This window comes from Elaeis guineensis, chromosome 9 (assembly GCF_000442705.2).
Source record: "Elaeis guineensis isolate ETL-2024a chromosome 9, EG11, whole genome shotgun sequence".
In the NCBI taxonomy this organism is placed as follows: Eukaryota; Viridiplantae; Streptophyta; class Magnoliopsida; order Arecales; family Arecaceae; genus Elaeis; species Elaeis guineensis.
Genome location: NC_026001.2, coordinates 18,501,124 through 18,527,449, shown reverse-complemented (window position 1 = coordinate 18,527,449; position 26,326 = coordinate 18,501,124). Strand labels below are relative to the sequence as shown.

Genomic DNA, 26,326 nt, shown 5'->3' with positions numbered 1-26,326 from the left:
GCTACTAAAGAAAAATATTTTCATAAAAACAAAAAGAGAGAATTTTTATTTCATTTCCTATAGTTCTAAAGAAAAATTATGTTTTGATGTTTGTTTGAATGCAAAGTACTGGTCAATAGAAAATGTACTTGGAATGAAAAAATAAACATGGTGAAGTATACATAGTTCAGCATTCAGTGTGATCATTTTCATAGGATTAGGTTTAGTACTCAGCGTGAAGATGCTTGCAGACAATTGCAATGTTAATAGAATTGAGATGGTGCGTTTGAAAAGTAATGTGTTTCTTGGATGTTGAGATCCACATGTTGATAAGATTTTAAAGGCATATCTATTGCATACTAAAATTGGTTGAAAGATATTGTTGAATTTACAATTTGCAATAAAGGAAGAAGAAGGTGAAGATAACAAAGATTTGAATGTTGAGGTGGAGAATGTGATGGTATAGGATGGGCTATCTCGAAGAAAAAAGAAGGGGCTCAGAAGTTGCACCTATGTGATATAAAATGAAGAAAGATTGTTTGAGATGACATGATCAGATGCAAAGGGTGTAGATTTCTTCCACAGCTTGACAGAGAGCTGGGGCGAGACCAAAGAGTGGCATGGATGGAGCTCTTTTGTGGGCCTATTAAAACGTTGCTTTCGATAGAGGAAGTACAATATTGAGGGATATACAAACTGTCAGGAGTGAACCATGACTGATTATAACAATCTGGGATTGCTTGTAGACCCACATAGGGCCCATGCTTATTGGATGTAGCCTATGACTCAGTGTGGAATACTCTTGTAGGAACCAAGGTTGTATGCTATTAGAAATCCTGTGGAGCACTAGCAACCAGAAGTAGAACAATATTTGCTTTGCTATTTTTAAATTTAAAACATTCACTTAATGGCTTATATAATTTTAAAAATATATGATTTCTTATGTATAATCTAAAAGTACTTGCCGTATGGGTTTTGAAACTTTAAAACAGTAGACAGGAAATACCTGAATCAAGGTGGACCAGAAAAGTAGAAACTAGAAAGTATAATGGTAATATATGATTTTCTATCAGTCGGGATTGGAGCATTCAAGAGCAGTTGAACGAGCAGGATCAATAGCCTAGAGTGGGTTAAGACCCTACCAAAACATGTTTCATGGCCATATGAATTTAGATGTATATGTCCAGCTATAGTTAATAAAAACTAGATGAACTCTCTATGGTTACCTACTTACCTTCCTCAAAAGAATTATTTCTGTATAATTTTGGTTTATATTAGCACTTGCAAATGAGGAACAGATTCATTTTTTAATCTTTGTCATGAGGCTTTCTAGAAATTATTTTAGTTAGAAAATGAACCTATACAGTAGAATTCCAAATTTACACGAAAAAACAAACTACCAAAATAAGTGAAGGGCATTGATAGCAAGGAAATTTGGAGAACAAAGATTAGATAATAGCATATTACTGTGCATGGGTTTTTGATATGTTTCACTGCTTTTATGTCATCAAGTTTATAGAGTTGGAGGGGTCATTCACTGCTATGACAGGTTAAAACTAAGAGAGTGTGCACTTGCTACTAGTGGGGTTCGAGTGTTTGACAAATCAGCTGGACTAGAAGGGTCAAAAGAACTCAAGTTTTTGAAACACTGACACTGAGACATTTCTTGAACAAGCTATGTTGTTAAAATTTTACTCTCTCTAGATCCAATTTGCATTGGAGCAACATGGTAATGAATGGATGACTATACTGATACTGTTTATTTGAAAGTTGAAACCATGTTGGCTATCTTATTTTTCTCCAGACTAGGAAACAACTTACAATTTATTATGTTTAGCAATCTGTAGTATATTGATGCTGCTGCTGCTTGTTGTTGGTGCTTATAATACCCTTTGAAATGCTAATATGGTTGAATATCACTAATATATGCCCGTCCTAATTGACATTTCAGAATTGGCTCTCTCCATGTTTCTTCTGTCTTTTACTTCCTTTTGACTTTCCATGAGCATGAAAAATGTCTCTTATATATGAACAGCTTTACATATAGAGATGCTTTTTGGTGGTTGGGAGAATATTGCAGTTCTTTTGTGAGCTTTTTTCTTAGAAGTTTGTTTGCAAATGCAGTTTAACAGGGGTACCAGTGCCATGCAACATTATGTAGCATCACGACCAATGTTTATTGATGTGGAGGTCATGAACGCAGATATCAAGTTGGTTCTTGGGGATCAGGGTTTGCAAGCAGGGCCTAGCAATATTTCACGTGGTCTTTCTACATTATACAAAGAAATCACAGGTTCTGAGTGATCTCTTTTGTTGAACTTGAGAATGACTAGTTTAAAGTCTTCTTGTGGACTGATACTTATGTGCTTTCCTTGCAGAGACTGTGCGGAAAGAGGTGGCAACTATATTGGCTGTCTTCCCATCTCCCAATGATGTCATGTCCATTCTTGTGCAGGCATGTCGGAGAAAAATTGTTTCTTTTCACTTTTGTACTGGAAATCGCATCAAGATTCTGTGAAATAACTGATGTGCAGAACATATATTTTACATTGCATTTCAGCGAGTTCTAGAGCAGAGAGTAACAGCAATTCTCGACAGGCTATTGGTAAAACCATCTCTTGTGAACCTACCTCCTGTTGAACAAGGTGGCCTTCTATCGGTAAGCTATGTTGATAATTTTTTTAATCTTTAAGAAACATTAGGCATTTCATTCGATATTTATTTCTGTTGCTGTTTGAATTGAGGGTGCAGTATTTAAGAATTTTGGCGGTGGCATATGAGAAGACCCAGGAACTTGCTAAAGAGTTACAATCTGTGGGCTGTGGTGACTTGGATGTTGAAGGTAAATATTATTATTTTAGTACTGCACTATGTTTTCAGTTCATCAGCATCTTCATCTTCAATCTTCATTCAAAAATTGATGTCCATTCAAATAGTTGCCTCATTCTTTTTATCTGAACAAAATATTATTATTAGCTTTTGGATTTTTTGCTTTTCATAGTTATGAAAATATTTTCTAATATTTTTGCTACGTATACTTCATAAAGATAATAGTTAAACATTAAATTTCTTTTAAAGTGTTAATTTGTGCGTAGCTAGTAACTATCCAGGACATATTGCAGACAGGTGGAAGAATGCATGAAGATCAAAATGCACTAGACAGAAAAACCAAAGAATTAACCCCCAGGTTGAGCTTACACACTGTAAATTGGGAAAACGAAGAGGCAAGCCTATAAGCTTTGGTGAGGCTGGACCATTTTAAGGGATTTTGACTGGGGCAAGAATGTCTTAGCTAGGGAAGGGACTTCAGCTGAGGGACATTGTTTCTATTAATCTTGATCGTTTGGACTGGAAGGAAAAAAGTGGTTCAAAGTGAACCATATGTGAGATGCCTTAGGAATACATGAGATGCCTTAGGAGGAGATGGTATGCTGCAACAAGGATGCACATGGGTGCTGTAAAACATCAGATTAATCATATGGTACCAAGTCATGGTTGACATGATTGTTAGAAGTTGATCTATATGAGCGTAGCTTGCTTATTTTGAGTCCTTTTACTATTTTTCCATTCTGTTTTGGTATCTAGAGAATTGCTAGTTTTATGGTACAGATTAAAACATCTAAGGGGGGAATAGAAAAGATGGTTCATTTCTCATCTTGACGGTAGTCTGATGCTCTCCTCTTCATCCTCTCACTTTTATGATATCATCTTCATCTACCTCAATATTTGCTGAAATTCAATTATCAATTATTTTCTATTCTTTTGATTCTTATACAAGGAAGGTGTTGGAGTGATAACAGGTTTGGTGTTTCCAACTTTCCATGTAGCATCTAAATCACTTAATATCCTGCAGTGTTATGCTTGTAGATTCCCGCTTAGATGGCTTCCATTTAGCAACTGTTTATCATATGCCTTTTCTTTTACTGGAAGATATTTGTTAGAAGGATTCTCTCATTTGCTTTATTTGACGAAGCATATTTGCTCTTTTCTTTTTTGATTTTCTAGAATGGCTGATTGCATTATAGTGTGCTAGGGCCATATCTTGGGCTGTTTCCATTATATGTACAGAGAATGGACATTGTGCATGCATGCATGTGAAAGTGCTTGTGTGATGTGTGAGAGAGTGCCATGTGTGTTGTCTGTTTGCATGGTCCATCCATCTGGAGAATATGAGAACTAAACAATTATATAACAGAGAGAGTAAGCAGAACTGTCCCGAACTGCCTAGTTGGGGATGTACAGACCTGAAACGATCAGTTACTCGGACAGTTTGGTGTCTTGGCTCAGTAAGGCGGCTTAAATTGCTCTGAACTGAGTAGAAGTGGGTGGTTCTGCTCATTTCAGCTTGGTTTGGAACTCTTGGCCTTTTTTCCTTCCCTCTTTACTTACTTTTCCATTCCTTTTTCCTTCTTTCTTTCCTACCTTTCTTTTTCTTCTCCCTTTCTTTCTTTGTATCCTTTTTTTACCTTTCTGCCTTCTCTCCTTTCTTTTTCTTCTCCCTTCCTTTGTTTCTTTCTTTCATTTTTCTTCTTCTTCTTCTTCTCTTCCTTTCTTTCTTTCTTTTTCTTATCCCTTCTTTTCTTTCTTAATAGGAGCTTAGCCAAATTTTATAACAGTCGGATCATGTTAAATATGTTGTATCCCAATATCATACCAGAGCAGTTCTACATCCAACAAAATTTGTACTTGTCTTGGAGATAACTCAGATTGTTTTAATATATTTTGAGATTTGAAACAAAATGACTTTACCTTATCCATCGTATTAGTTTAAACTAGAACTTGAGCCAAGCTGATAAGCCTATAAATTGGCCATGATCCTAAATTGTACATTTGAAAATTAACTAGATTGGTCTCGTTCATGCACAACATCAAATTATTACATTTATATCCTAACATCAAATAAATCTTACATTGATGCATGACTAAATCTGAAACCATTAAAGCATTCAAAGCAAACACCCTGAATTTTGTACCATGATGATCCAATCTATGATGGAATTCTCCATTCCTTCCAACTCTCTCAAGAAGCCCAATCCATTAATTAGTTCTCAGACTGTAGTTCAGTAGACAGTTGATAGTGACAGATAAGGACAACAAGTTTTAAGTAATGCTGTTTCACTTGATTTAGATAATTTTATACATGATTCATTATATGGTAATGAACAAGATGATGAATTGTTAAAGATGGAATTAATCAGCTCATACATTATTTCCTTAAATCATTTTCTTTAAATCATACCTCTTGATCAATCATTTCTCAAGCTACTTCCTGGAGGAAATCCACTGACCAATTGATGTTAATTGATCCATAACTTTATCCCCATAATGACACGGTTAACTAGGGTTCGCCGTACCGGGCTGAACCGCCCGATACGAGGCGTACCGAGCCAGACCGGTCCCTTACCGGTCCGGTTCGGACCTGTTTTTCGGAAAACGACCCCGAATCGCACCGAACCAGGCGGCCCATACCGCCCGGAACCGGGCGGTATAGCTCGGTTTGCCGTCGGTTCAGGGTGAACCGAACCGTACCGCCCAGGGGACCATTTCACATGGGGGAGGGGGGAGGGGGAGAGGGGGGAAGGTGGGGGCCTTTTTATGTGGTTGGGGGGAGGGAGGGAGGAGAGAAATGGGCGTGGCCCACTTCATATGGGGGGAGGGCCTGGTGCTTTAATAAGCACCAGACCTTCGATGTTCTTTGAGAGTTCTCAGAGAACACCCATGGCCGTGGGCAACTTAATCGTTGAGACCTTCAAAAAATTAGAAAAGAAGGCAAAATTTCGTGAAATTGGAGGAGTGATTTGAGAAGAGGCTGATCTTTGACCGGAGGTAAGATAATCTGTTATTTTGTTGGTAAATTTTCTTTTTTTGTTTTTGTTGTTAGAAATAGGATAAAAATGAGGTAAAATAAAAATAAGAGAAAATCATGCCAAAATCTTATGATTTTGGTATGATTTAATTATATGTGATAGATCTTTGGAAGATCTACACGATGACATCAAAATTGTTAATTTTCATTAATTATATATTTTTTAATTATTTTTATATATTTATTCATTTAAAATTTAAAAAAAAAATTTAAGGAAAAAAAATCAGAGTTTGGAAATCATGTTTAGAATGATTCAAGCTACTTAAATCTAATCTCAAAATTTTTTTAAAATATTTGAAATTATTTTTTTTTAATTATTTAAATTAAAAAAAATAATTATAAAATAAAAAAAATATAAAAATAGTGTTATATTTTAGTTAATTTAAAAATATTATTTGAAGCGTATAACATATTTATTTTGAATTTATAAGTTTTAAAATAATTATTAAAATTATTTTAAAATTATATATAATTATTTTAATTATCATTAAACTATCATGTTTTGTTATACTTGCATATATTTTAATTATATATATATACTGCGGACGATCTTGCACGTGGAGTAGGGTCCATGGATGTATCTGGATCATCCTCGCATTATGGATCTTATTATCCACAGCCACCTTATGATCCATATGCATATGGTGCATCCGAGGCATCATTTTCTAGTGATTACTACCCTATGCAGTCTGGAGCATCTTACGGATCAGATTTTGCTACTGGCATATTTGGATGGGCTCCTCCACAACCGTACCATCATCTCGAGGATACTTCTCAGAGTCAGAATTTTAGCGAGAGGTCTGAGATGTCTTACAATCCAGAGAGGATGCCTTATGGGATAATGAATATTCGAGAGTACGGTGCAGCTTGGCTAGAGGGTTGGACTGATATCCCTTCAGACTATGTTGATGATCCAGGCATCTACGAGCGTCACAGACACTCGACAAAAAATTAAATGCAGAGTACATCTTAAAGTTCGTATATCAGTTATTGTGCTTTGTACTTAAATATTTAGATACATTTTAATGTGTATTTTATATATTTTTTCTTTAGTTTTAAGATGACATAGTTGAAATATAATGTAAATAAATATATATTTGAAATTTTGGATCAAGAGTCTTTGTACTGCAATCTAACTCCAAATTGAACCCAAATATGTCAATAATACGCAATATAATGCCATATTGAGGTTGTATTTATCAATTATTAACTTCAAAAATCCAAAAAAAAATTTGAAAATAAAAAAAAATATTGTGTACCGGTACCGGACCGGTATGCCTAGGCATACTGTGTTGGTACGGTACCGGTACCGGTACCGTACCGGTCCGCTACCGGCATGCCGTTCAGTACCGGTACAGCGAACCTTGCAGTTAACTAATCCAATCTCAAGAAGGAATCGGAATAGTTATTATTGGAAGATCTATTGTCCATGATTAGATATCCATGTTTGTGTGATGGTCTCTTTATGTGCATATATCTTTCCTTTTCTTCTCTCCTATTTTCTTTCCTTCTTCTTCTTCTTCTTCCCTCTTTCCTTTTCATCTTGTTTCCTTCCTTTTTTCCTTTTTCTTCTTTCCTTCTAAAATCCATAAACCTGGCTTACTCCTCAAAAACGAAAAAAAATAAAAAGAAAAGAAAAGAAAACATAAAATTGTTGCACCAATTCTGAACCAGTACAAATTTGCATACTCAGTGTCTGTACAGTATGGTATGGTGCCATATCATACTGGTTAGGTACCGGTATGGTACCTAGTATCGAAATAATGGACCCTGACAGACACAAATGCATCTGCAGGCATATATGTGTGCACATGTGAGGCTGTGCCTCGTCCGTGTGCATATATCTGTAACTGATTAATTTTTCTCTCCTTGTTGTGGTTAACTTTTATCTGAAAAATTAATGAAGAATTTTCTGGCCTGCTCTTCAGGTCTCACAGAGTCCCTGTTTCTTGGCCACAAAGATGATTTTCCTGAGCATGAGCAGGCATCTCTCAGACAGCTTTATCAGTCAAAGGTTTTATGTCATTTATGGATATTCGCAAGTCAGCTCTCAATTTTAATCTCTTTTTGAAGCGAGATTTTTAGCTTTGACTATTAGAAGGTAATAGGGGATGCATTGATCTGATACTTAGTATGATATTTTTTTTCACAGATGGAGGAGCTGCGTGCTGAAGCCCAGCAACAATCTGAATCAACTGGGACTATCTCGCGTTCAAAAGCAGGTTTAAATCCATCTACACAACAACAGATATCTGTTACTATAGTAACAGAATTTGTCCGTTGGAACGAGGAGGCAATATCTAGATGCACTTTATTTTCCTCCCAGGTTAGAGCTAGTTTATTGCTCATACATTTGGGTATTTTCATTAGAATAGCTAGTTGATAACCCTCAGGCCAATTGATGGCAATTGAGAAAATGATGAATTTTATTTTCTTTTGAAAATTCAAGTGGCTACCTTTTTCTTTTTGTTCAAGTGGAATAAAAGTTAGCAACTACATAATGCTTAAGTATGATCAGGCTCTGAAGCTGATCTTTGATTTCATGAGATATTGTTCAAAATATGTTTATAATAGTCTTCATTTTAGTGAAATCATAGATGAAATTTACGGCTCTACAGTGAATCTAGAATCAACTAGACCATCCTTGATGGTGCTGAATTCTCTTTGATGCTCAGGAATTTAAAGCAACTTCATGAAAGGCAGGAGGTAAAAGGAAGTGCTGTTTGATTTTGAGTCAACATCAGGCATTCAATGGTTCAAGTTCTTTTTTTTCCCTTAAGGATCTGGGCGGTTCATTAAAGAGAACTTGCCGGAACTTTGTAATGAGTCTATTTTACAGGATTGAGTTGTTAGAAAGTGAACTTTACTTTCACTACCTTGATTAACAGGAGAGTGGGGAATAGAAAGGGCTTTATGTTATGTGCAAGGTGATATCTAGAATACCTGCTTAAAGCTAGTGATGGAATATATATATATATATATATATATATATATATATATATATATATATATATTTTTTTTTTTTTTTTTTTTTTTTTTTTCCCCTCATGCGAGGGGTCATCCCCCTTTTGCCTAAAGGGGTGCACATGACTATTGTAGGTATAGTTGTGTAAGTGCTAAGAGAAAATGTAATGCAAGGGAGTACATAGCCATAACCACATTCTCTTAAGAATGTTGTTGTCATTCAGTGGAATGTTTGATTAACTTTACTAATTGATGTCTTTGGAAAGAAGTTACTATATATACTTAAGGGAGGTTTGAGGCAAGTTAATTTTCTTGTTTGCATTCTTTTTGTTCTGATGAGGGAAATGTTGGTTAGACTCACAGGGAGGCAAGATCTTGGTGTTCTTAGGTCACTTTCGAGGGCTTCTCTTGCACTTTGATTGAGAGTATCCAATTCTCGAGGTTGTGAAGCATTATTATTTGAATCTTTGTTCATTTTTGGAATTTTGACAATGGTGTTAAAATTCAATTGTCAAAAGGTATTTCAGAGGAACTGCATGTGAAAGTGCTCACATTATTAGGCTATTTTCTCATATTGCATAGTGGTCTCATACCGTTCATGTCTTTTCTTTTTGATATTTGGGATTTTACAAAGAGGATGAAGGGCAAACTAATAATTGAAGAGGCAATTATATGAGCAGGTGTGTGGAGGTGTTGAAAATTGCTGTCATCAACTCCACATTTTAAATCACTTCACTAATCTCAAGCCCTTATAGACAATGCTTCTTAATGACTAAAGTACCTTGGAGTGGGTGGGAGAAGCAAAAATGTCTCATCAATTCAGAGTCAATTTGCATGTAATTTGACACTTTTCCTAAGTGGATGAGACTTATAATTTTTAAAAAAAAAAAAAACAAATAGTATTTTGGTTCCTTATCTGGAAGGCTATTGAAGTTTCGTGGACAAATAATGTGTTGCTGTCATAGGTGTGATGGGGATCTAGATCTATCTTGGCTTGAATCTTTTTTTTTTCTTTCCTTTTTTTAGGAAATGACTTTAATCTTTTCCACACCTTTGGATATTTGTCTTCAATGAGGGTTTCTGATCAAGTCCTTTGAGAAAGTTAACAGCAATGCTGAGTGGAGTTTAACCATAAAAATAATTTTTTTCCTGAGGTGCAGAAGGGGAATGCTTCCTCAAAGGCAGATTAGATGTTTTTTGCAAGTTTGAGAGGATGGATATTTCCCGCTCCTCATCTTCTTTTCCCCATCATTTGTATGTTATGGTGGTTTATAGAGTTCTTATGATCATCAAGTAAGAAAAAACATCTTAAGAGAACATCTTATGATTCTTATTGGCGATACTTTTCAAAACCAAAACCTTTTTAATTCATTCAATACATTTACTTCTCTTACGTATTAAAAAACAGCAAGCTATTAAATCATCTTAGTTTTGAGGTTCTAGAAGTGTTTATACTTTGGTCAGCATTGTTGTGTGTTTTCATGTGACATTTTGACTCATTTTGTTTGTTGGTGGGAACTTAGTGAACTCATAAAGCGAGAGCTTTGGAACCTTATGTTTTTGCTGTGATGTGAGGTATTTGGAAAGATAGGAAGAGGAAATTATGAACCTGGAGCTAAAATGAACTTTATTGGGACATAATTTCTTTCTCCATTTTCTTTTTCTGACGTGTGCAAGGATGAGTGGACTTCAACTAGGCTAGAGATGAGAATTGAAGCAAAATTATATTCACTGAAGTTGCATTTTCTAATTGCAAATTTTAGGTGGCATCCTCATTCAACAGGGCTTAAGGTCAAATCTCATAGTAGCTTTTGGTAACGCAGGACCTTTTGGTTTTGTTCAACTAGTTTGATATTGTTATCATGATATTTTGTGGCACTATTCAAGTTATAAGTGCTGGAAACCTCAAACATGGAAGTAAAGAAAGGTCATTGACATCTTTTGAAAAAACTTGCAAATCATTTCTGCTACCCCTTTTAGTAGAAAAAGGCATTAAATAAAGCTATATGTTTAGGTTATGATGGATGCTTGCTTTATTTTTGATGATGTGAGGGATATTGCCAGTGATGATGAAACCTCATTTACTCTTCCTTTATTTTCACTGAAGTTAATTTATCAATATGAGATTCCTTTTATCAGTTGTTTTGGATTTTCCAGCCCCTATTTATATTGCTTGGAACTCATGAATTTTGTATTACAGTTTCTCTATAATAACAGAGTAATTTCCTTTCCTGAAAAACAAGTTCCTTTTTTACCTTGATAAAGCGAATGAAACATTTGTCTAGTTTGTAAGAGAGCTTGTTACTATTTAAATGCTGGCATGTAATCAATTATATTTTTTAGCTTCCTAGGTTCAAAGATGAGGATATGTTCCTCTAAATTGAGAAAGGATAGCACAAATTAGGTTTGTCAGTGATGTATTCAACCCAAGGTTTTAAGTTACACCATAACCAATCTGTTTTGTTGGTGAGAAAGGTTTTTTATTGTGTTGAGACCTTGCTAAAACTGATCCTCAACTCCCCATGTCTGTTAGTTTTGTTTGTTTCGATTTGTTTCAGCTGAGACTGGCTGGTTTTAGTGGTTTTGGCCACTTTTGGCTAAAACTGACTGAAGCTAGTCATGGATTTTTTTTAATGTTTTTTGATGTTTCTTATCATATAGGTTATTCCTTTTTTTTTTGTGTATATAGTTCATATGGTGTTAATTTTCGTAGGCATCATTTTTTTTTCTTAGGTTAAACAAGGAATAGATAATAATATAAACCTTGATGTGCCAACACCTTTGAAAAGAGCCAAAAGGCCCTTATTGTAAAGACTAATACAAACAACTAAATAAAGGACACCATCATTCATAGTAATGACTTCTCTTTTGTATAAAGTAAATATGGCATTTTATTATAACTACAGGTTTTAGTGACCAAACCTTTAAAATGAGGGGGAAGTCCAAATCCCATACATTTGTGAATTCTATGTAGAAGTTGATGAATAAGAAGTTTGTGAACGCACCGGGCACTGAAAAGATTCATATTTGCTAAAAGTTATAAATTTTCAAACAAATAAAGTTCAAAGAGTAAATGATATATAATATATCACAACACTAAATCACCAATATACTTTATAAATTTTACTTATATACACTGTTAACTTTAGTGTTAAACTCGGAGCAGAACTGCTGAAATTGAAGCTTGACAAGCCCAACTAAAATTGAAAGGGAAAATGAATTCTCAAATCTTGACCCAACTCAATAGTTAAATGATGAACATATTTGTAACTTGAGCACCTGGGCTTGAAGAACTTTTGGTTCCTTCTTGGATCCAGTTAGATTTCCTGGTATGGTCTAATTTTGTGCTGGGTTCCTATCCGGCCAACTCAACAATGGTAACCTGAAATTCAGCATGAATGCATACATGTTTAAGAAGAGAGGAAGGGTGCATGTAGGAAGTAGAAACCATTTTCATAGCCATTCCGGAGACAACAAAGAGGGGGAAAAAAGAAAAGAAAATCGTCATTAAAACCGTCATTTGCCAAAAGGCCAACCTGTCCACATGATATCCTCTTCCTCTCTCCCTTCCTAGTCCCTCCCTACACAACCCCCAAACCATATTCTCTTTGCCTTTTGGTTGAGCCCCTTCTTTTCTATGGTAGCTGCCTGGTCCATTCGCTTTCTCATTACAGGTCTGGAGCCTCTTAATTCTTTATGGTTGCAACTTCACATGAACAAATCCCACTCAACCATTTATAGTCCTAATTTAATCACATTTTTAGATCATGTACAGCAACGTATTTACTAATATACTTGGGGTGAACTAAAAGCTTGTGCTCTATGGTGTTTCTAGCATGGTAAAAATGGTTAATCATGATTAAGAAATGAAGGCAGCATGTCTTAAACACTTCATAAATTTTAAATAGAAGTGCCAACACATAATTTCATATCATTGTTCATCCTTTCACAATTTTTTTTTTTTTTTGGAAACAGAGGATTTTCTGCTGTTAACCTTGTTAAATTATATTGTAATTGATTTTAAGAAAGTTTATTTGTGTAAGTGCATAGGCCTTCAGAAACATCATATTGTTATGATGTCTCCTTGCTTATGATGGTATGTACTAATATTTTCTTTCCTCAATAAGCTGTTCGTGCTCAGATTGTGTCTTGGAAACATCATGTTGTTTCCTTGTTGTTCCACTTAGAAACTAATGCTCAAATTTTGTTTTCTACAGCCTGCTTCCCTTGCAACTAATGTAAGATTGGTGTTTACTTGCTTGCTTGATCAAGTAAGTTCAAGTATTATATAAGGGGTATGTTTTATACTGCACTGCCCTGTTTACTTTTGTAACGATTACCCTGCTGAATCTTGTACAGATAAGCCAATATTTAACTGAAGGTCTTGAGCGTGCCAGAGAGAGTTTGAATGAGGCTGCAGCACTGAGAGATAGATTTGTTATCGGAACAAGTGTCAGTAAACGAGTGGCTGCAGCAGCTGCTTCTGCTGTATGATAATTCCACTACTCTTTAAATTTTGACCTTTTTTGTGTATCGAGCATCTAACAGTCACTGGTTTACATTTTGATGCTGTGCCATAGAATGATGAATTATTTTATGTCTGAGTTTGGAGTAAGACTAGTGCTTTGTGAATGATTTGTAGGCAGAAGCTGCTGCTGCTGCTGGTGAAAGTAGTATTAGATCTTTCATGATTGCTGTACAACGATGTGCTAGTAGTGTGGCAATACTTCAACAAGTAACCCTTTCTAAACAATGTTGATTAGTTATCCTGAGTTGGTTGCTAGATTATCACTGTTAATGTCTCTTTTGTTTCATCAGTATTTTTCCAATACTATTTCTCGTCTCTTGCTTCCTGTGGATGGTGCTCATGCGGCTTCTTGTGAAGAGATGGGCACGGCTGTGTCCAGTGTTGAGGGTGCTGCTCATAAGGGACTTCTGCAGTGCATCGACACTGTAATGGCTGAGGTCTGAATCTTGATAGTTTTCCTCCTTATTGAGTAGTCTATTGAAGTACCCAGTTTCTTCATTTCTTTGTCATAGCATACAACTCTGATCAAATAATTTCTCAATTAGGACAACATGCTCGATCAAGACTGGGATGTTTGCATACACTGAAGGACCTAACACTATTCATTCTATGTCTAACTTTTAGAGTTTTATGGTTACTGCAACTTGGAAGTTCCGTCATCCTATGTTAGAAAAATCTTGCAGTCAACTTTGTGAGATGAGTACCTTGAATACTTGGTGTTTAACAAATCTTGAGCCATGTGTGCCAAAGCATTGTCTTCATGCATAAAGTCGTGCATTTTGATGGGGCAGTGGGGAACTAGATGTTGTAATAATAAATTGAAATCATCCAGTGTTGATTTGCTCACCAGAGTACCTATTTTTGTGTGCTTAGTCTGATAAAATCATTGAAACCCTGAAAACTTGATCTTTAGTTTCACTTTTTGTGGCTATGTATGTTTTTGTTATAATTTATAAGATGATTTTGCTGCTATGTGATACCCCCTCAAAAACAACTAACAGATCTTTAAACTTGGAGGGGTATTACATAGACATGCCCAGCTCTCGCACATTTCATAAGTGTCAATAGAGTAGCTCTGTTAGTAGATTTTGATGGCCCATGAACAAGCTTTTATATGTGACATATTTTTTAGGCTTATGGTAATCTTCCTTGCAGGTTGAGCGCTTGCTGTCTTCAGAACAGAAGCCTACAGATTATCGTTCTCCTGATGATGGAAATCCTCCTGATCATCGACCAACAAATGCTTGTGTAAGGTACAATTATGTTTATATTGCATAACTCTGTACAAGGTGACATAAGCACAATAATAACTAATATGCAAGTTTCTGTTGGAAATCTTCAGAGTTGTAGCCTACCTATCTCGTGTGCTTGAGGTTGCATTCACTGCTCTAGAAGGTCTCAACAAACAATCATTTTTGACCGAACTTGTAAGTTTGTCTACCTCTTGAATACTCCAGGTCTTTTATGTTTCCTTGGCTTCTATTGATTTGACCATCTAAGAGAAGCATGCTACTTCACTATCTGATTTATGATAAATTATATCCTTGTGCTTTGTTTGTTTGTTTCTATGTAAGTAGCCCTAATGGAATCTTGATCAGAAGTGGTCATTTCCAGGCATTTGTTTGCATATAACTCAGCCAAGGTGAGGTACTTGGTTCCGACCTATGCTAAAACACCAAACTTGACTTCAGAATGGGGCCTTCTCAACTCAAGTTCCATATGGGTGAGCAAGGCATTTAATGCTGCTTAAATGCCCTCCCTGCATTCTTCCCTTGTTAAGGGACCATTTAGGCAGTATTTGAATAACAGTTGTTACAGAGAATAATTTAATGGTAGTTTTAATGCCTAGATGTTTACATGCTGTGTGTGATTTCTTCCAAGATAAACATTAGAGAACAGTTCTGCGAACTTAAGCTCCTAGAATTCAAGTTCAGACACTTCTAACACTTTGGAGACAGACACACCCTTATCAAAGCATATGTTAGTCCTTACAGGCTTCCTTATGGGCCTATATTTATGGGTTACTAACTTGAAAGATTTTGTTATTGCTCTTGTATAAGGTTTACGTAATCAATTCTCTCTCTCTCTCTCTTTCTCTCTTTCTCTCACCCCCCTCTCTCTGTGTGCATGGCGCGCGCGCGCATGTGGGTGCAAAAGCATCTGTCTCTGTGTTTGTGGGTGCATCCGCCTTAGAATGCATTTGCCTGTCTCTGTTTTTGTATCTGGGCACATTCATGTGTCATATGTGATTGTGTGACATCTACCTCCCCTTTTTGTTTGTTTGAAAGGAAAATGTTTTGCAAATGGGATTTAGTTGAAAACTTTGAGGAACAACCTCCCTTCTATTTGGATCTTGCATCAGTATTTTTGTGATGCTACTCCTAGCCACTTGGGAAGGTTATTTCGCAAGTACATATGACACATAATTCATGCTTATGTAGATTATATATATAGAAGAAATGTTACACCCACATGCGTAGAAAATCTACTCAGGTTACATGATGCTCCTTATGAGTGATAGAACAACTTTGTTCTATATTATTATTGTCTGACCAGCATACTTTCTCCATTAGCACTTTTTGCGTTTATAATTTTAGATTTGTTTTTATTAATTCATGATTTGATTCCCTGGTATTTATTGGTCAAGTTATAATAAGATGGAGTATGTAATTTTAGGGGAATCGCTTGCACAAGGGGCTGCTAAATCATTGGCAGAAGTTCACATTTAATCCAAGGTAATCATTCCTACTTATTGTAACACATGCACACAAGCATGCACAAACATCAGAAGGACATTCTTACAGTATGCTGGATTTTTCCCTTGATTGATGGTTAAATGTATGTTTTTTGTGTTTCTCTTGTTGAAATTTAAATGGATTTGTAAATAACCAAGGATATGGTTAAGTGCCGACTTTGCTGGCAAGGTCAAGATAGTACCAACACTGGGCATGCATGTGTTCAGCAGTCTGTACTGCTTGTCTCTGAGCTTCTGAACTTCCCATCTTTACCATATGTTGAACCAACTGATTATAATGGTCATCATAAGTTGTGTCTAGCTCTACATTTGCTTCATCCTCACTTCCTGGTTTTTCATGTTATTTTTCATTTATTGATGTGGTTTGATTTTTTTTTTTTTTTTAATGGCCTCCGCATTCTTTTGCTTGTTTTCATAACCTTTATAACTTATGTAGCTACTTCCTACATCATTGTTGATATGCTTTAGGTTATACTCTCCCCCTTTAATGTTTCGACTCAAAAACAATGGTTGTTTATTCCCTGTTATGATCCATCATGTTTCTTTTTAGGCATTTCATGGTTTATTGTAATATCTACTTGATTATGTTCTATAATTTCACTTTCCTACCTTAGATTATTTGCATCTTATTCTGTAGCTTCTTTTCAGGGGAATATAATCTTTTACATGATATTCCTGATTCACTCTAAGATTTGATCTCATCTCTCTTTGTCAAGAGGGTGAAATTTTGTGAACATGCACTAGAAACTGTACTGTTGGAGCTAATATCTGAATGTGCATGTATGTACACTAATCCATCATAACGATTTGTTCTTTATTATTTAACAAGATCTTTCATTATTGAGCTTCTTTTTGTTACTGGATGCCCTTATGTAGTTGGACTCTCTATAGAGAGCTGGCTGAGGAGGGAGTGGAAAAGAGACATAATGAAGAAGGGTCTGACATCTTACTCAGGGAAAAAATAATGGGGTAGTTAAGAGGACTCTGGAATAATCTGAAATAATGGGGTGGTTATGAGTCATGTAGGTTTAAGAAATCTCGAAGTCCTAACGAAGAAAGTGCTCTACAATCCTAATACATGTATGCTAATCTATTTTTACCCCCCAAATTACTTTTTCTGAGAGAGTGAGACTTCATCTCTTTAATGTGGGTGTGCGACTTGGTTTTGCTACATCATCTTTCTCTTCACCACCTAATGGTGTAGCACGTGCCAGGCACCATGTTGTGTGATGCTTAAGATTGCATGTTGTACCATGTTTTATAATTTATTGTGAGACATAAAGAACCTAATGAATGTGTGATGAGCGAATTGAAGTCTTTGCTGAAGCAAATCTCATTGAATGACCAAAAAACATAATAGAATTGTACCTCTTTTACACAGTTTTATATGTATGTATGGGTGCCAGGCTGGCTGGACTCCAAAACCTTGTACCACTCTCCACCCCTTCTCTGACAAAATGGTGGAGATTCCACCACGCTGAGATGAAAGCCTTGGTTTGCCTTTGCTTGGGTAAATCACAGCCATTCATACTAGTATCTCTACTATTATACTGCAGAATCTCCAGGTTTGTCCCCATCTATCTATCTATTAATTATGATGCGAAAGCTTGGAGTCCAGCATGTCAGGCTGGACTCCAAAACCTTGTCCCCAGCTCCCTATAGTATGTACATATGTAAATCACAGCTTTCCATATTTTTTTCATCTGTGCATTGCACGTGTGAAATTCTAGTATCTCTGCTATTATAGTGCGGGTTCTTGGGGTTTGTTTCCACCCTAGTTCTGTTTGAACTACCACAATCTTTTTTGCCCTCCCTCTTCCTAGAGCCCAAACTTTTGTTGCATGTCGCTAATCTATTTCCTTGGCCAAAAAATCATCTGCAATTTACAGAAGTTATGGCTGCATTAAGTATGCTAGCTTTCAGCTGGATCTAGCAAAGTGCATTAAGTGGAACCGCATACAAAGTACTAATACAAGGATAACTTAGTTTTCATGGTCTGCACACAATCTAGCAACAGCACAGTAATATACCAAGATAAATTGCTAGTGTAATCCTTGCAGTCCAATATGGATATGTCAATTCGATTCTAATTGAATTCCTTAAAGCCTGCATGTTCATAAAAGCTAGATGGTACTCTCATACATTTGGTTCAAGGGCAACTGCTTTAAGCATTTGTATGAACATGACCAACTTGCAGACTCAAGGATATATTTAACACGTAGTTAACTATTGTCATTGGCTATTGAGTCCAGATTCAGTCTCAAAGATTTTCGCTGATCTATCAGAGAACTATAGTTGCTGACAATCTATCCTCAAATGAACCAATTTTACCATCAAAACTTTCCACATTTTTCCGATTTTATAAAGCATTTCTTTTCAGGACCTTATGTCTGTTTATGGTAGTTTTTAACATATTGTGACCCTCTAGCTTCATTGGCCAAGGAGAAGGGGAAAACAATCCTGTATACCATATTGAAATCTTTAACACATGTTAGAAGCTCTGAAGCTTTAATTATCTTGCCTTGCCACTTTCAGCAGTTCACCTTTATTTGTGCTTACATGCAGTGGTGGGCTGCGACTGAAGCGTGACATTACGGAGTACGGAGAATTTGTTCGCAGCTTTAATGCACCTTCCATTGATGAAAAATTCGAACTTTTGGGCATGTATGTGCTTATTGCCTGTTCTTTTTCTCTCTGTCAGTGAATAGATGAGCTAACATATTATTGTTTTCAGCATGGCCAATGTCTTTATTGTGGCGCCTGAAAGCCTAGCATCCTTGTTTGAGGGAACCCCAAGCATCAGGAAAGATGCGCTAAGGTATATACCATTATCCTCTGTAACCATCCCTTTTTTAGCAGCTCAATACTCCCTGTTGGCCAAAGGAAATGGTCATCTTTGCACTGATTTTACTCTTATTGCCTCCATTTCCAGATTTATTCAACTAAGGGATGATTACAAAACAGCAAAGATCGCATCCAGGCTGAATAGCATCCTGTCAGAGTCATAGTTAACAGATTGGCACTAGAGAGGGTGTGGAAAATGAGCAGATGTAGTTGAGTTACTCATCTTTCTGTTGCTTATGAATGAGCCTCTTAAGAACTTGCGCCAGTTGACGTCTTTGTGAGCTTATTCACTGTAAAGTTTGTATGAACTAGAAACATGACATCATACTCATTCTATATGGCTTTTGGTTAGTCTTGTGTTTGCCTACTTTGAGTTAAATCAAGTTTGTCTTTATCTAACTCGAGGGGTAGACTGTCAGAGTAAAATGGTTTAGGGCATTCAAGTCCCCGCCCTTGCCCATGGTGTGCATTAGCTTGAAAGAATTGTTGAGTTGACCTTGTGAAAACATTCTTTCATTCATTCCAAGGTACTATATATTGTGCTGGGTCTGTTTACCATATTATTTCCATCATAGTATAGAAGGGATTCAAAGCTGTGCTGTATTCAACAATCATCCAGGCATAAAAGAGCACTTAAAGACTGCATCATAGCATTCTTCTCAAAAAAAAGGGGAAAAAAGAAAGAAAACTGCCTTGTAGTGAAACAGTTCAATTACGAGAGTAGTGTGGGTTCTTTAGAAGTTGATGGTTTTCTGAAAAGCCGTGGTAACTCTTGTTGCTTCATCCTATCTTCCACCGACATTTTAACTATAAAGGAAAAAGATCTTCAGAGCTTCTGACCTGTTATGACTGGGTTTCCGTTTGATGTTACCTGTTATGAACTGAGCTTGAATTCCTAGAGGACACAGGCGTTTGTGCATCAGATGGAGTATGTTGAGCATAAGGTTGCCGTCTGAAGGATGTTTTCTTTTGCTTTCTTAACCTTATTTTCCTTCAATATTTTCTGCAGTGAAGATAGCATGCAATTATCCAGCACAAGGCATGTTGTCCTCCTCTGCTCCATGCAATGCCTATGCGTGATGCCAAGATGAATTAAACAAAAACACGGACGGCAAATCTGCTGCTTAATTATGTTCAAAGGGCCTATGAATTTCCGAAGCCATTTGGTATTCAATTTCGTCCTCCACAAATGTGCCAGTTGGAGAGCAAAGAGACTTATTGGAAGATCAGAACCATGAAGGCCCCAAAATTTTCAAATCCTGAAAATATTGGAATCGCAAGAATCATGGACAACCATTGCCTTAGCCAACCCATCTTCACTAGAGGTCCGTTCCAGCCGGACCGAGGATATCTAATGGTCAGCACTGAACTAGATAAAAACAAGTCCGGATTTCAGTAACCTGGGGTCTAACTCTGCTCTCTTCCTAATTCAGAGGGGGAGAGAATATGAGAATGCTTAGATGCCTTGAAGTTGAAACCAATTAATTGACATTGGTGGCAAGTCAACCTTCAGCTTCAGATTTGTTTGTTTCATTGCATTAATAACTAGCAAAGCAATCTTTAAAAGTATATTATTCTATTGACGATTTTTTCCCTCCTTTTCAAGCCAAAGTAAAAACTTCCCATCTTGTACGAACATGTGTAGAGGTGCCGACATACCCTCTGGAATCTCAACGGATTGAACAATGCATCTTTTGCTTGCTCGGGTGCTAAAGACCATAGTTCAAATGCCGTTAAGTTACTACAAAAGCAAGAGAAACATAAGATTTTTTTTTTTTTTCCCATTGTTAGCATTTTCTTTGTTTGATAGAAAAACAAGAGGTCAAAACCTTTATTTAATTCTTAAATTAGTTCCCTCCTCTCTTCCATTGAACTTGAGAGATGATGCTTAGTTATGCAAATTAGGATGGCTTGCTTGTTCGCAAGAAATTATTTTGTAGGTCAAATTTTGAAGAATTGCGAACTTGCTGGCACGCTAAATCCCCTCCAAGCGGAAAACGAGAAGGGTCATGAAAAGGCTGAACAATTTGGAGATATTTAATCTCAAATTTTCTGGGAAAAGGTAAATCACCTCTCTCAGCGTGGCATCCATAATCCCTAAAATCTAAAGGGGGCATTACAGCTGCACCTCGCCTCTTCAATTCCTACTCATTTTCCAGCTGATGAGGAGTTACCCCGCTGATGATGGATTCAAGCATCATCCAGACAGGTTGAACCATTCACTGTTCTAAGCTCACCAAGCAAGGAAACTTCTTGGACCTCTGTTCTACTAGAAATCCTTTCTTTCAATTTCTTGGATAACAAAGCAGAGTCGTCAGAATATAACAAACGGACAAATTTACAAATCCAAAGGCCATCACATCACATAAATTGTGGCAGCTCGGTAGGCAAATAACTAGTCAGAATGATGAAAAGCTATGTCGAACACCATTCCTCAAGATTTCAAGGCAAATTAGTCACCCATCAAGATGCAACTCTTTTTTCTCTTCTTTTTTTTTTTTTTTGCCTCATTATTTGTTCATGTACAAGTTAGCAAACATTTGGAAGCAAGAGAAACTAAATCAAAAACGTATCACTGGGCAAATTGAGAAAAGATGTGACCTAGGTTTACTTTTGAATTATGTACCGTCAATGAACTGCAGAAGAGTTCCCGATGGTTTCCTTCAGAATACTTGCATGATGATCCACCCGCAGATATAAAATCACAACCCAAATCTTCTAGCTTACAGCAACGCCAGACATCACGCAACCTGTAAAATGGACTGTGTATGGCGTTATCGGTTGGCATTACTACCACAGATCAAAAGGTGGAGTTGGACAACTGAAACCTCAAGTAGCAAAATTGTAAGCTATAAGTTTCTCCTCATGCCATCTCAAACAAATCAAGCATGCATTAAATGATCACACAACATAAAGCATGTTACATCATCTGCAAGTTACAGTGGGAACAGCTTGTTATAACTCATTCAACTTCAGCTAAATATTTTAAAAAAAATTACAGGAACACTCCATCAACTTTAGTCCAACTTTATCTACACCTTTATACTTTAAAAAGTGTCAAACTAATCCTTCTAGTTATCAATATGTTGCAATGTGTTCCAACCATCTATCTACATTAACAGAATTTTATAAAATGACAAAAATATCCTTATCTTCATCTCCTCCCTCTTCCCTCCTTTCTCTCCGATTGATCTCCTCCTCCATCACCGGTGTCCTCTTTCTCCTTCCTCCTCTTCTTTCTTCTCCCCTTCCTCCTCACCCATTTCTCCGTTTCCATAATGGCTTCCTCCACCTTCCTCCTCTTCTCTCCCCATCCTCTTCTTCTTATCCTCCTCCAACCCATTTCTTGCAGCCGGCAACCCCTCTTCCTTCCCCTTTCTCCTTATCCACTTCTCTTTCTCATTTTCTTCCTCATCATCCTCTTCTTCCTCCAAACCCACCCATAACCCCACCCCTCTATGACAACCCCCTTCACATACACCCCTTTTCACCAACCCATCATTCCCCCTCCTTTTTCTCCTTATCCATGTATCTTCCTCCATGGAGGCTCCCTCCACCTCTTTCCCTTCCTCCTTATCATCCTACTCCTCATCCTCTTATAAGCCGCCCATAAACCACTCCTTTTACGGCAGCCCATCCACCTCCGCCCCTTTTCGCCAGCAACTCATCTTCCCTCTCCCCATTCTCTTCTCCTCCTTATCCTCATTCTCTTTTTCCAACCCATTCGGCCCTTCTTCCCTCCCTTTCCTCCTCATCTACTTCTTCTCATCCTTGTTCTCCTCCAAGCCCACCCATAAGCACATTTTCGTCTATTAAAAGAGAAAGCTAACACTTGTTAAAATGGACGACAGTACCACATTAGAACATATCAATAACTAGAAAGATTAGTTTGATATTTTTTAAAGTACAAAGGTGTAAATAAAATTGGACTAAAGTTGAGGAAATGTTCCTGTAATTTTTCAATATTTTATATAAAGGATGCAAGTGTTCAGATTTTCTGAAAATCAGAAGATCAATTGAATTTTTATTTTTTGTCCTTCTCTAATAGGCGCTAACAAAAAATATACCATGATATGATAACTACGATATCCAATTACATGATAACTACAATCATGGAATGCATATATCATACAATTATACCACCAATTACATGCACATATAGGGACAGGAAGGACACCAAAGCAATGAGCAAAATGACCATCATGTAACAGAAAAAAGGGGGCAGTTGTTGGATTAAGAGAGGAACAAGGACAGGAAAAAAAGAGTTCGGCTGTGGACAGCAGGAAAAACGAGCAGCAACTAAGTTGTTTTTTTATCTCAACAGCAAAGAAGCTATTCAGGCCGTAATCCACAAGAATAATATTGATTTTTATGCCTGCGGACAGGCATGACAGGCTGAACAACTTCCTTGCCAGTCAGGGAAAAAGGATACCAAACAGCATCCCAGACAGACAATAAAAGGAAGTAATTTGAGTGTGCATGTCAGCACTAAGCTCAAAAAAATAAATAAAAATAAATAAATAAACAAGAACAAAAGTAGCAGTTAGAGATGAAGAAGAAGAGAAGATAGCATTATGGTGCCTTCTAGTATCGTATCAAAAATGCCATGCTTCTGTAGTAATGCTTATAAATGATGTTTTATGTGCATAGTGAAATAGCTAGTATGCATAATCATAAAGGAAAACGAGTTATAAAGGTCTAGATACGACATATGAATTTTATAAATTAACGGGAATTTGCAGCATCAGGGTACCAGACAACTGAATCCAAAATCATTTAGTGTCTTTCAACTCGATTTCTTGAGTGAACTTGAAAATTGTTGCCTGATATGGCACATGCCATTCCATTACCATAAATGCAAGATTTATCAAAACACCTGAGCAGTCCTAAGCAGTGGCACTCTTAAATGCTTATGTGGCCGTGCAGGAGCTTAGAGTTAAAAATCTGTAAAATTAATGCAAATAGCATAAATAGCCTTGCATGGGCCAATTACGACACATGCACACATGCATACGGTTCATAGAAAACATTCAGAAAACATCATATTCATAAACAATAAGGTCATTAACCACCTGAGCAATGCAATAGCATAATATCTGACTAAACTACTTAAGTTTTACTTATTATCCTTTTTACTGAATGATCTAAAATATCTAAAGCTTCCAAGCAACATAACATGATCTAGTGTCAATTAATATCTTCAAGAATACATTCCAAAAATCAAATAAAACTAAGAAAAATTCAATCACATAAAAAAAGAACACATGGTCAAAATGATGGTCTATGTGATAGAATATACAAAGCCATTCACTCCAAGATCCATTAAATGCACCCCAGGTTACTAAAGAGGAAACAGACTTCATAATAAACATGCCAAGAGATTCAGAAATTTAGAGTGATAAATTTTGATCCAGACCCACATTGGGAACAAAAGCAATAATAGGTCGCCAGGTGCATATCTCGGTGCCACCCTTTGCATATGGACAGGCACCCACCCTGAAGGCTTGGAAAAAGCCAGATGCCTGGGAGATGCTGCTGCCAAAGTGCTTAAGCACCTCGGTAGCTGCCTGTGACAATCTTGGATATATAGGAACAAAATCCATACATCAGGTTACCGTAAGTGCAAGTTATGCAACTGTCACATCCTTAAATGTTTGGAATATCCAAATCAAAGACAATATTTGTTACACATATTGCACATGCCATCTGAGAAGTTGACTCAAGATGCAGTATCTCTTTTGGCAGAAGTATGTCCTGACCCTACTTCATACAAACAAATTGGCGAGGTCTATGTAGTCCTAAAAAAATAAGATCAGCCTCCCCTCAAAAATTTTAGAACCACCAACTACCATCATTCAACAAGATAGCCTATTTGACAAAAATGTCCTTCACTGGCCCATTATTTACTCCGAGGTAGCAATCTACTTCTCTAAATGTTTACTCTTCATTTACCTTCTTTAGCTGACCTTAGCCAAGCAAAATGGATCTCTCAGTATGTATTCATTTGCCAGCACAAATGTCTACAACTCCAGATTAACTATGTACTTCATTCTATAAGAATGTATTAGCTTCAAGTTTTGCCCGATGACAGCTAGGCAAGGAGTGGATATTGATCCATCGTTTATTTTTGATCTAAGTGTTTATTTCTCCAACCCAACTGTTTACTCCCCTGACTTAGTGCTGGTTATGCATATGCAATTCCTTATTCTACTGTATATAAGAATGCATATTAGGCGGATTGTGCCTAGCCAAGGTGGTCACTGGATCAGCCCATGTTACTATGTACTTGGCCCAAGCTTAGCCTGGCCTATGTTCAATCCAACATTACGACCCAAGTTCAGCACAATGAGAATAAGTGAGCTCAGGCTGAAATTGGGCTAAGTTAACTCTGCAACTTCCTTTCTTGGGTAACAAACAAATGTATAATGAATCCTCTCATCCACCTACTCAATCATGACTATATACCAAAATTGTTTTCAATGGTTTATGCATATCATGTCACTGGAGGGATAATTCCTCAAACAATGACTAGATATTGTTTTATTATGTAGGCAAGATTTAGCATTGTATTTGTCCTATGGTTGTGATATGTTACTATCAGGCTATCAGGTTTACAACCCATTGGTCCAAGCTCAGTCCAATTCAAACTTGGGTCCGAAATTTGTAACCTAGCTTCAGCCAAACCTAGTTAAAATGTGGGCTAGATTGAGCGGGCCATGGTCTGGTCCAACATCATGTGCACATTTGTGTATGTTTTTTTGGTTGGTCTAAACCAAGTAGAAAGCAAGGTTTTGCGTCCCGACAAGACATGGGGCGTCCCGGTCATTCCATCCCGTTCTTGTGAAAAAACAGGATTAGGATGGCTCGGGACTCCGAAACCCATCCACGCAGGGAAAGAAGAAGAAAGAGGAAAGAATGAAAGGAAGGAAAGATAAAGAAAAGAAAAAATGAAAGGAAAGAAGACGAAAAATGAAAAAATAGAAAGGAAGCGAAAAGAAAAAGAAAGGAAAAGAAAAGGAAAATGTCCATAGGGATATATGACCGAGACTACTGTCGGGACGGGATGGGAGAGCAGAACATCCAGTTCTATGGAGAAACCGAGACACCTTTGTCTCACATAATTTAAAACCTTGGTAGAAAGTACGTACCTCTCAATTTGTGTTTATTTTTGAGCACAAGGACATACATCTCTAGATTAGGTGTTTATTCTGTGACAATTGTTTATTGTTTTTGAGCAAATATTTGCTAACCAACACGAGTGCTATTCTACGAGAGCTATGAGTGGAAATAAGCAAATGCATGAAATCTAAACCCCACTCTGATAATGGTTGCCAAAACTAGGTGATATTAAAAAAACGGAGTCAAGAGGTGGGCCTAAGTATAAATTTTG

General features: G+C 36.8%; 1 protein-coding gene across 1 annotated transcript in view; it reads left to right on the top strand.

Annotated features, from left to right (window-relative positions):
- The window catches only part of LOC105051379 (exocyst complex component 5), a 28,519-nt gene extending 9,232 nt beyond the window's left edge, over positions 1–19,287 (top strand). Inside the window, exons 9-24 of the mRNA XM_010931785.4 lie at positions 2,104–2,272; positions 2,358–2,434; positions 2,540–2,638; positions 2,731–2,821; positions 7,774–7,859; positions 7,998–8,171; positions 13,027–13,080; positions 13,169–13,297; positions 13,452–13,544; positions 13,628–13,774; positions 14,493–14,590; positions 14,680–14,764; positions 16,014–16,072; positions 18,658–18,756; positions 18,827–18,910; positions 19,025–19,287. Coding sequence (XP_010930087.1) covers positions 2,104–2,272; positions 2,358–2,434; positions 2,540–2,638; positions 2,731–2,821; positions 7,774–7,859; positions 7,998–8,171; positions 13,027–13,080; positions 13,169–13,297; positions 13,452–13,544; positions 13,628–13,774; positions 14,493–14,590; positions 14,680–14,764; positions 16,014–16,072; positions 18,658–18,756; positions 18,827–18,910; positions 19,025–19,100 — 1,620 coding nt within the window. The 3' untranslated portion in view covers positions 19,101–19,287. The remainder of the gene's footprint in view (positions 1–2,103; positions 2,273–2,357; positions 2,435–2,539; positions 2,639–2,730; positions 2,822–7,773; positions 7,860–7,997; positions 8,172–13,026; positions 13,081–13,168; positions 13,298–13,451; positions 13,545–13,627; positions 13,775–14,492; positions 14,591–14,679; positions 14,765–16,013; positions 16,073–18,657; positions 18,757–18,826; positions 18,911–19,024) is intronic.
- The last annotated feature ends 7,039 nt before the right edge of the window (positions 19,288–26,326 follow it).